This window comes from Vombatus ursinus, unplaced genomic scaffold (genome assembly GCF_900497805.2).
Source record: "Vombatus ursinus unplaced genomic scaffold, bare-nosed wombat genome assembly UNPS02014797.1, whole genome shotgun sequence".
NCBI classification, from domain to species: Eukaryota; Metazoa; Chordata; class Mammalia; order Diprotodontia; family Vombatidae; genus Vombatus; species Vombatus ursinus.
Window position 1 is genome coordinate 13841396 of NW_020954575.1, and position 11093 is coordinate 13852488.

General features: G+C 41.3%; 1 protein-coding gene across 1 annotated transcript in view; it reads left to right on the forward strand.

The window, feature by feature from the left end:
- CA10 (carbonic anhydrase 10) overlaps positions 1-10068 on the forward strand; it is a 717389-nt gene extending 707321 nt beyond the window's left edge. The window contains exons 7-9 of the mRNA XM_027870533.1: positions 4925-5079; positions 6538-6712; positions 9345-10068. Of these exons, the coding sequence (XP_027726334.1) occupies positions 4925-5079; positions 6538-6712; positions 9345-9367 (353 nt within the window). The 3' untranslated portion in view covers positions 9368-10068. The remainder of the gene's footprint in view (positions 1-4924; positions 5080-6537; positions 6713-9344) is intronic.
- Positions 10069-11093: the final 1025 nt, after the last annotated feature.

An 11093-nucleotide genomic window follows, 5' to 3' on the forward strand; every position in this document is an offset into this window, starting at 1 on the left:
TCTATCTATCTATCTATCTATCTATCTATCTATCTATCTATCTATCTATCTACCTATCTTTCTGTCTATGAGATACATAGTCATACTTTGATCATTCAGAAAATCTGGCCAAGGCAGGGTTTATTGGTTCTTTGGGAATCATTCTCTTTCTATTGGGACCCTTTGAAGACTTCTTGGAGCCCAGCAAAAAATTCCTCATAGTTATCTAATGGGAACTGACAGTAGTCAATGAGGCATTCCCTTTCTGCTGGCTGATTACCAATGCAACATTCAATTCAACAAATGCAGGCATTAAGTGCCTGCTATGTTGCACTGGGGATGCAAAGGTAAAACAACAAAACAAAACTGCAATGTATTTGGAAATGTTTTTATTTGAGTATGTATTTAAGTTTAAAAAAATGTTTTAATATGTTAAAATGCCACCACTCTTGCCCTCAAAGATTTTATATTATACTAGAGGTAAAGGGGTCAGCTTGTTCTCGTGGAAAGAGATCTGTCCTTGAAGAAAGAAATAATAATAACAATAGCTAGCATTTACCTAGAACTTTAAGATTTACAAAGTATTTTTCAGATATTATCTCATTTGATTCCCATAACAATCCTGAAAGGTATTTACTATTATTATCATTTTACATTGTGTCTGAGAGATGGTAAGTAATTTACCCAAGTGACAGAGGCAAGATTTGAACCCATGTCCTCAGATTCCAAGGCCAGCATTCTTCCCACTGAATTGTTTTGTCTGTCTTGAAAGAGTTTGCCAGGGTCCGACCAGTGAGGAGACTCATGATAACTAGAGACTAATCATATCCATGAGAGCTGTGGACAACAAGAGATTTTTATTCTTTCAATCACTTGCCACCATGACTTTCTGATCACCTCTACTGCACTTATCCGACCAGGAGCCTCTAGGTATAGGCATCATCAAAGGCTCCATCACATGGACATTCTAATTAGAATATGGGAGCCAATTTAGTCAACAAGTTTCTCTTTACTTGGAACTCCCCCTGTCCTATATGACTAATGATTTCCTGCTGGATTTGGAGTCAGAGGACCTGGTTTCAAATCCTGTCTCTGCAACTTCCTCCCTTTGTGACCTTGGGCAAAGTCATTTAACCTCTCTAGAGGCCTTTTCTCATCTCTAAAATGAGGAAGTTGAACTAGATGGGCTAAGATCCCTTCAAACTCAAAATCTGTGATCCTCTGATCCTATTTATTTTTCAAATCTCTGTCATTCAGATCTACAGTTTAAGAGAAAATGCCTTTCCCCTGCCCTTCTCTCCCTGGACCCTCATCCCTATCCATCATCCCTATCCATCCTTGAGTCCCAATTCATCCACCTCCTTAACTCTTATGGCTACAATCTCTGCTCTAAATCAAATACCCAGAAGGATGTTACCCATGAGATCTTACCATCACCAGTAACTATTCCACATCCTGAATACTGAAATTCACCTCTTTGAACACAGTCTTCTGCCTTTCCCTCCTACTTCCCCTAACCAACTGAAAAAGAAAACCCTTGTGACAAATACACACAATCAAGCAAAACAAATTTCCACATTGGTCACATCTTAAATAAATGTCTTATTCTGAATCTTGAATCTATCACCTCTCTTTCAGGAAGTAGGTAGCATGCTTCATCACTGGTCTTCAAGAATGGTGGTTGGAATGATAGCATTGATCAGAATTCCTAGGTTTTTAAAAGTTCTTTTCCCCTGGTTCTGCACACTATATTTGACATCAGTTCATGCAAGTCTTCCCAGGGTTCTCTGAAACTGCACTTTTCATGATTTCATTACATTTATATACCATAATTTGTTCAGCCATTCCTTATTTGATGGATAGTTCCTTGATTTCTAGTGCTTTGCCACTACAAAGAGAGCTACCATAAATAGTTTGTGCCTTTTCCCCATTGTCTGATCTCTTTGGGGAACCACTGTGTCTTTCCTCATGAACCTCATGAGCCGCATTATCTTCTCCAGGCATGGGATCATAGGCTCATAGACTTAGAGCTAGGGATACCTCAAAGGCCAAGTCCCACAATCTTTCCAAGTTATTGTCTCTTCCTTCTAGGCTCACTTCTCAACCTCTGACCAACCATTTTAACAGGGCACCTTCCCAATGGAAACAGCCAGCTTGGCCAGCCTATTCTACCTGCCACACTGGCTGATGGCTCCTGTCGAATTCATAGATACCCCTAATTAGGGCTTATGGTGTTCTGGAGCTTAGCCTGCTTTTGGAGCCATGGTTTGTATCTAACAGGACAGAAGAGACTAGGAATAGTCTGGATTTAGAGATTAGGCAAACCCAGTGGGGTAGGTCAGGAAAGAAGAATGTGAATAGGAGAGGAAGCAATAGTGCACTATTGGGATTATAGAATCTGAGTTCAAACCTTGGCTTTACCATATGATCTGTGTGACCTTGGCACTAGTCATTTATTTTTCTCTCTGGTCCTCAGTTTCTTCACTTATAAACTGAAATGGGCAGACTAGATGGTCCTTCCCATTTCTCAACCTATGATCCTATCACTATAAGGTCTCAGCAACAAGAGGACCAGAGAAAGTTAAAGCACCTAAGTGGTTAACATCAGGTAGGTCAGGCAATGAGCCACAAGGCGATAGCCCAACTACTGTTAAGTCATTTTTCAGTCATGTCTGACTCTCTGTGACCTCATTTGGGGTTTTCTTGGCAGAGATAACTGGAATGGTTTGCCATTTCCTTCTTCAGCTCATTTTGCAGATGAAGACCTGGGGCAAACTGGGTTAAGTGATTTTCCCAGGGTCACACAGCTAGGAAGTATCTGAGGCCAAATTTGAATTCATGAAGTTGAGTCTTCCTGACTCCAGGCCCAACACTATATCCACTGTGCCACCTAGCTACCCAGCAGATATGCACTGTCTAATAGGAGCAGAGTCTGGCAGTAGGCTATTGATAAAGGTTTGGACAATCATCCTTTATCAAGGCCTGACAGTGAGTGACAAGCCTTTATTGAGCGTTTAATAGTGAGAATTCAGCCTTGGATATCTGAGGAGCAGTCCCTGGGAGAATGAGAAAGATAAAAACAAAGCCCTCTACCTTGGGGGAACTAGATATGAGACTAGGAAGGAACTCAGGCAGAGTGGAAAATAAAGACAGGAGCCAATTATAGATTCATGAAATCTGGAGCTAGAACAGACCTTAGAAGATCATATAACCCCCTTCCATTCTAGATGAAGAAACAACCTAGAGGGGGCAGATGACTTGTCCATGCTAATACAAGTACTAAGTATGAGCCACAATTTGAATCCAGGTTCTCTGATACTAAACCACTATTCTTTCCACTACATCACTAGAATTGGGATACGCTAGAACTAGAATAGGGCAGGTACTTGGATATGATCAGAGATACAGCATCTTAGCCAAAGGGAAAGTTGTCCTGGAGCCCCCAACTTTCTCCATTTTTTTATCATAAATTTTGTTGTAAACAATGCTTCACCATTAGCTGTGTTTCTTTATAATTGAGTTACCCCTTAGATGTTTTGGAGTCACAGAAAAAAATAAGGCCAGGGCCCAGTTACTAGAACCATGATGGTTCAAGGTCAGAGTAGGGCCACAGCAAAGTACCATGTGGTACTACACTGCTAGGCTATGGTTCATTATATTTCCCTGCACAGAGGCCAAGTCTGTCCCAGTGTATGAGACTAACCAAATTGCTTCTATGCTTCCTGATCCTGCTGAAGGACCACTGATATCAGTGAACATGTTTACTTTCTTACATTAACTCTATCAACGTGGAGCAATTTTAATACTCTCCACCTTGACAGAGCTTTTGTGAACAAAAGATGTTTAACAGTCTGAACTATGGCAAGTGCCTGGGATTTTTAAAGATCTCCCTCTCCCTAAGAAAGCACTCCTTGGATTGAGTTTAAAAGCCTTTCTAAAAAGGAAGAGAGTGAGCAATAATAGATGGACAGCACCAAGTGCTGTGCTGGCACCCATGAAATATAAAAAGACCTAGAAAAAGTCCCCAGTACCCTTGGTGGGTCTCCTCTGGGGAAGGGATTTGTGGGAGGACATAGGACAAGAATAAGAGAAGATAAGGAGTGGATGGACTGTGATCCTCATTGATAGAGAGAATACCCATTTCAAGGGGATCATTGATCTGTTGAAGGGTTGAGGTTATGAGTCAACCCATTCAAAGACAGCTGCCTTTGGGGAGTCATTCAATGAAGCAGTTATGTCATCTTCACTCTTACATGTCTTTGTGAGTATAATGATATGGGTCACAAAAGAGTGAACTGGCATCCATCCTCTCAGAGGACCGTTGCCGACAACTTAATCTCTCAGATTAAAGACTGACTCTTTAGCCTGACATCCAAAACCCTACACTGCCTGACTCTAAACTACCTTTCCAGACTTATTCCATATTACTTTTCTCCCTCAACACCCTACATCCTAGTAAAATTGAACTTCTTTCTCTTACCTGGAATTGGCATGTCATAATAACATTACAATATGCCTCTATGAGAACATATCTACACTCAGCCTCCAGGTACCCATCCATCCTTTCTCATCTTTGACTCTCAGAATCAGAATCAGACATCTTCCTTCAGCTCAGTTGTCACTTTCTTTGTGAAAGTGTTCCCTCTGGTGTTCTCTCCATACTCAGATATCCCTAGCACCTTTAATCTGAGCTCACCTCTGTTTCCTTCACTTTCTACCCTATATTACACTTATCTCTATTCATATTATATCCCTCCTTTATACTGTAAACTCCTTGAGGATAGGGTCCATCTTCTATGTGTATTTCTATCCCCAGGGTTTGCCAAAGTGCCTTTCAAATAGTAGATAATATCTGTTGAAATGAACTGAATTGAAATTGCATTTGCATTTCAGATCATCCTAATTCTCACGTGATGAAGGTTTTTGGTCTTGCTCTCTTTCCTAGATGATGCATACTTGCTACAAGGACTTAATATAGAGGAGCTATATCCTGAGACCTCTAGCTTCATTACCTATGATGGCTCGATGACTATCCCGCCCTGTTATGAGACAGCAAGTTGGATAATAATGAACAAACCAGTCTACATAACCAGGATGCAGGTGAGCAGCTCTGTGGCCTCTGAGAAAGAGAGGATTTGGTAGGAATATTGGCCCAGCCTTTTGAAGTGATCTGAATTTAAAATGCTTTCATCATTTTGCCCTAGAGAAGAACAGAGTAGCATCATTTGAGTCTAAGAGCATCACCCTACATGGTAGAAAGGGAGTATATGATGTGAGAAAGAGTACTGAAAGAGTCATTAATACTTGAATTCTAGCTACAGCCCAGCCCCCTTCTGGCTTTGTAACCTTGAATAAGTCATTTTGCTTCCTTGAGACTATCACCTTCCATGAAATAAGGGTTGCAGTAGATCAGGTCTAAAGACCCTTCCAGATGGAATATTCTATGATTCTATGTTTCTAAGTATAACATGGGCCCCATTCTCTGAGGGCCAGATCTGTTACATTTACACCCTCCCCTCAAGGTTCTCCACACCCTAAGGAGGTTGAGAGGGGGTGTCTCTCAGTCTTCTACCTCTGCCATTGGCTAGAGCCCCCACCTACTGTTTTACCTCAATTTTATGAGCCTAGTGAAGACCACCCCAGTTCCTTTTGACTAATTACAGCAGATTAACTTTTACAAAGGAAGATTTATTTCAAAGCTATAGCTAGAAAAATGTGCAAATATACAAACATTTCCCTCCAATTCCTGGGGATCATAATCCTCCCTATGCCACCTTAGTCTCTGGGAAAGGGAATGAAATTAGGCTCACAGTTTAACTCAGTTCCTACATAGAATTAGTCCCACCAAGTTTAAATCCAAAGCCCCAGTGGGATAACGTCCAGGACCATTGCTTCTCAAAGCTTTTCACTGGGCTGACTACAACAACTGATCTGGAATTCTAAGCACCAAGATCCCCATGGTTTAGGCTCTTAGACTGGGACTCCCCTCTCTCTCTGCCCTTCAAACTGTAGAAGACAAATGGAACAGACCAAAGCCCCAGCACTACTTCTTGGGGCATTATGGTCTAAGGTGAGGAGCAGAAGTCCCTCAGACCCTTCCTGCCCTCCATAGCAAGATATCACCTGCTATGACTAAAGGAATCCTTCAGCCCTAGATATGTCAGAAAGAGCAACTGTGAATATGGTCAGGCAGGTTTGAAAATGCAGACATTTCTGGACACTCAACCAATGGAATACCCCCAGCAACGTTATAGTGTAACCTGGAATGCCCACACACATGTCACATAGCTGCCTCTGTACATAAGAGACATAATTGGACAGATAACATAACTGAATTCATTGCAAGGCCTTATCTAAGGGGCCTTTTGCCACCATCCTCACTTTCTAACTACCTGAGACTCCACTTCTCTTTGCCTTGCCTTCTTCTTTCCTCTGAACATTAAACAGATGGATGACTAGCATTTCATAGTTGAGCATTCTTAGGACTTCTTCCCTGAACAAACCAATGCCAGGCATCATGATGGGCTATGTGTTTACCAGTTGCTTGCTTTCTCACAGATGCATTCCTTACGACTGCTCAGCCAGAATCAGCCCTCTCAGATCTTTCTGAGCATGAGTGACAACTTCCGGCCTGTTCAGCCGCTCAACAACCGCTGCATCCGCACCAACATCAACTTTAGTTTACAGGGGAAGGATTGTCCAAATAACAGAGCCCAGAAGCTACAATATAGAGGTGAGAATAACTGCCCTAGAGACCCCCAGGACTTGGCCCACCCTGCTGAGCTCTAAGTCATGTCCATCTGTCTGTACTGCCATTCTATAACATGGCCCTGTGTTATTGTTAACCATTAACCTGTTTGGAGGACAACCCATGGGAACATGGCCTAGAGGACACATGAGTATCTGGAGAACAGCATTGATTAAGGCTGTATGGATATTCAGAGGGTAAAGCCTAGCCTAGAGATATAAGTATATCACCAATAACCCGGGGTCAATAGATAGATTTCCCAGGAACTCAGACCCATACTGCTCCCTCCCTATCGCCTGAGTCACCAAGCAGCATACATTCCTCAGGGGACGCCCACTCTGATGACACCTGAGTTAGGTCCTTCAGTGGCTCTATGATCTCATCAAGGCAGTCACTCATTCCACCACAGTGACAGATTGCAACCCATCTATCCCTTCTCATCCTATGGGATTCTTGTTCATGTTGTTCCATAAATCCTTCATAGAGACTTGACCTAATGTGTTATAGGCCTCACTCTGGATCTTTTAATATATCATGGACTTTGGTCTAAGAGGATAGAAGGATAGAAGGCCAGTCCTGGAGTTGAGAAAACGAAAATTTAAGTCTCACCTCTAACACATCTTGAAGGTGTGACCCTAGGCAAGGCACTTGACCTTGCTGTGCTTTAGCATAGCTAAGACTATGAGCTGCTATGGTGGGGGAGGGGAAAGCACTACGACTTCCCTGAACAAATGAAATCTCAGGTTTAGTTCATTTAAAAAGTAGTAGCATCAACAACAATGTCATTGTTTAGTCCATTAGTCGTCTATGACTCTCCATGACCCCATTTGGGGTTTTCTTGGCAAACGTATTGGAGTGGTTTGCCATTTCCTTCTCCAGCTCATTTTATAGTTGAAAAAACTGAGGTAAATATGGTAAAGTGATTTGCCCAGGATCACCCAGCTAGTAAGTGTCTGAGGCCAGATTTGAACTTGGATTCTCCTAACTCCAGGCCTGGCACTCTATCCACTGTACCATCTAACTGCCCTGTAAGAACAACAAATTGGTCCACAAAAACCCTCTACTGATTCCTCATTGTGGCATGGAGCTGAACCTAGGTCCTCAAAAGCGATGCAAGAGGTATATGCTGGGTATAGCCAAGCTAGAAAGGCTTCGAGTTCAGATCCACTAAAAGACTGTGTTTCTGTCACCCAAGGGCCAGCCTAGAGGAAGGACTCATCACCAGGCTGCTTATAGGTTAGGGAAGGTTCGGGCCACAGCAATTTCCAAATGGTGTCTGCTAACTTGTAGGGGGTGAGCCATCCACAGTAGAGGAGAGAACCCACATAGTCAATCAAAAAATAGTTTTTAAGCACTAACTATGTACCAAGAACTGTGCTGAGGATGCAAAGAAAGGCAAAAACAAAGCCCCTGCCCTCAAGGAACTCACTTTCTAAAGGTAGAGGTAACATGCAAACAACTCTGTATATACCAGGTATATATACAGGGTTAATGAAAGATAATCTCTTTTTTCAAAATTTTTTTTGCATTCATTTTTTAAAATTTTGAGTTCTGAATTCTCACCCTCCCTCTAGTCTCTCCATACTCATTGAGAAAGCAAGCAATATATCAATTATACATGTGAAGTCATGAAAAACATATTTCTAGATTAGCCATGTTACAAAAACAAACAACCAAGAACAGTAAAGGAAATGAAAAAAGTAAACTTCAGTCTGTACTCAGGGTTCATCAGTTCTCTGTCTGGAAGTGGATGGCATTTTCCGTCAAAAGTCCCTTGGAATTGTTGGATCATTGTATTGCTCAGAGTAGCAAAGTCTTTCACAGTTGATCGTCGTCATAATATTGCTGTTGCTGTGTACAACATTCTCCTGGTTCTGCTCACTTCACTTTGCATCAGTTCATATAAGTTTTCCCAGGTCTTCCTAAAATCATCCCCTTCATCATTTTTTATAGCATAATAGTATTCTGTTATGACCGTATACCACAATTAGTTTAGCCATTCCCCAATTGATGGGCATCCCTTTAATTTCCAATTCTTTGAATAAAAGGTAATCCCAAAGGGCTTATCTCACTAGCAGTTGGGGATGGGGAAAAAATAGGAAAGGACTCCTGCAGAAGGCAGGATTTGAGCTGAGTTTTGAAGGAAGCCAGAGAAGACAGAGATGAGGAGAGAGAGCATTCCAGGCATGGGGGACAGCAAGTGCAAATGCATAGAATCCAGAGATGGAGTGTCATGCAGGATACTCAGCTAAGAGCATTGATGGGGTGCCAAGAGGCAGAGGCTCATATGAGCTATACTCAAGATAGACCACCAGCTCAATAGATACAAGCATAGATCCTTGAAGTACTCATATATCAATGAACTGTTTGGGGTGGTTCATCTGTTGTCCCTCATTCCTATTGCATGAATTAGATATAATGATAATAGCCATAGTACTTATGGAGCATTTTGTGTGCATGTGTGAACACACACACATATATATATACATATACATACATATGTGTGTATATATACATATATTCTTATTACCAATCCCATTTTACAGCTAGGGAAACTGAGGCTCAGAGAGGTAAAATGACAATAACTTTGTTCTGTTCTTTTTACCCCTCCTTTTAGTAAATGAATGGCTGCTCAAATGAAGAAACCAGACCCAGATGAATTCCACCTCAGTGAAATGCTACAGCTGTGAATTGATGTAACCTAGAATGCCCCCCTTTCCTTTCCTTTCCCTTCTCCTTCCCTGCCCCAAGCTTCATTTATTCTCTGGACTGGTCCTTCCTACATGACAGTGGCTACAAGCCTGTGGCACAGGAAAGACTCAGACACACATAGACACACACCTGCATACATAAATCAAACATACACAAAAGCTGCCATGATGGGAAGTCAAGTTGTTTTTTTAAAAAAAAAAAGGTAATTCATAAGAGATCTGTCTTAGAAGATAATAACTTCAGTAAATGTGATTACAATTTTGATACCTTTTTCCTGAACTAACAAAACTACACGGTGAGACTTTTCAGCCTTTGTACATATGAAATCTTCCCAAAAAAAAGAGAGAGAGAGAAGAAATATATGGCTTCTCCAGCATCAGATGGACTTTGCTCTATGTATCAAGTAAGCCCCGGAAAGCTCCCCTAGCACCCTCTCCCTAAGGGTGGCTGGCAAGTCAGGACAAAGAAGGTGGTTGATGAAACTAATTTCTAGGTTATGATCCTTCTGTTTATTTACTTAAAAAAAAATTTTAACAGACAAACGTTGAGCGATACGCATTGTAAATATAACACTGCAGACTATAAAGAAATTGAATTCTTTCCCTCTTTGTCACATATCTGTAGTAGGATTTGCCAAGATCAGAATTGATTCATTTTCTGTTCCTTGTTTTCCAAAGGTCATTCATTGTGTTTGGTTACTGTTAACAACTCAATAAATGTGTTTAACAAGTTAATTTAGTACCCTGGTTTGTTTTATTCCTCTTCCTTCTCTGGGGTGAGCCTGCAACTCCAGCCAGACTTCTGTCCTTGTTCCTTCATCTCTTTTCTTATTTCTCAACAACTCAAGTAAATTCAACAGACATTTATGCAGACACTTTTATTGAGTTAATCACAATCAGGAAGGCATTGGCCAAATGCAGATAACTTCGGTTCAGCTTTATGACCCATCATTAACAAGAATTAAGCATCGAAACAAGAAGGCAAGTAGGTCTCTTTTGTTTGAAACTGCTATTCTGCTATGTTCTGGGAAGGCCTGTACTTGATCATATATGTTCCTGGAGACATGGTATATTTTCTCAGCAGATGCAGCACGATCAGACATTGTCCAAACAAATGCTTTTCTTGTTTCTAATGGTCACTCCCTGTGTGTGGTTGCTGTCAAGAAATCAATAAATGTGTTTTAATGAGTCACCCAGTGGCCACGTCTGAGCTTGTTATGGGGTGGTGAAGCACCTAGACAGTCCATTCTCAGACCTGTTGGGCCCACTGACAGGATTATGGCTAAATAGTCATGGTAGGCTCATTCCCAGAGTTAATACCTTATTGAAAAGGCTTATCTGTTTAATTATTGAAAGAAATAACTTGGGGAACTCTGTAGGCAAATCCAAAGTTACCTTCCTTTCTCTCCTTTCTGTCTTGATTTTTCAAAGTGAAGGTAAGCAGATAAACAATATCCATGTAGGATGAGGTAGTTGGAAAATCCAGTCAAATGCCTAGAGGTGCTATTCATATAATGCCAAATATTCAGATCACAGAATATAGTAACTTAAAAGAGATCTTAGAGATCCAATCTCATCAAGTTACAGATGGGAAAATTGAGGCCCAGTGGGGGATTATAAAGCCAGATCAAGTCTCCTGACTCAGGGCTCATTTC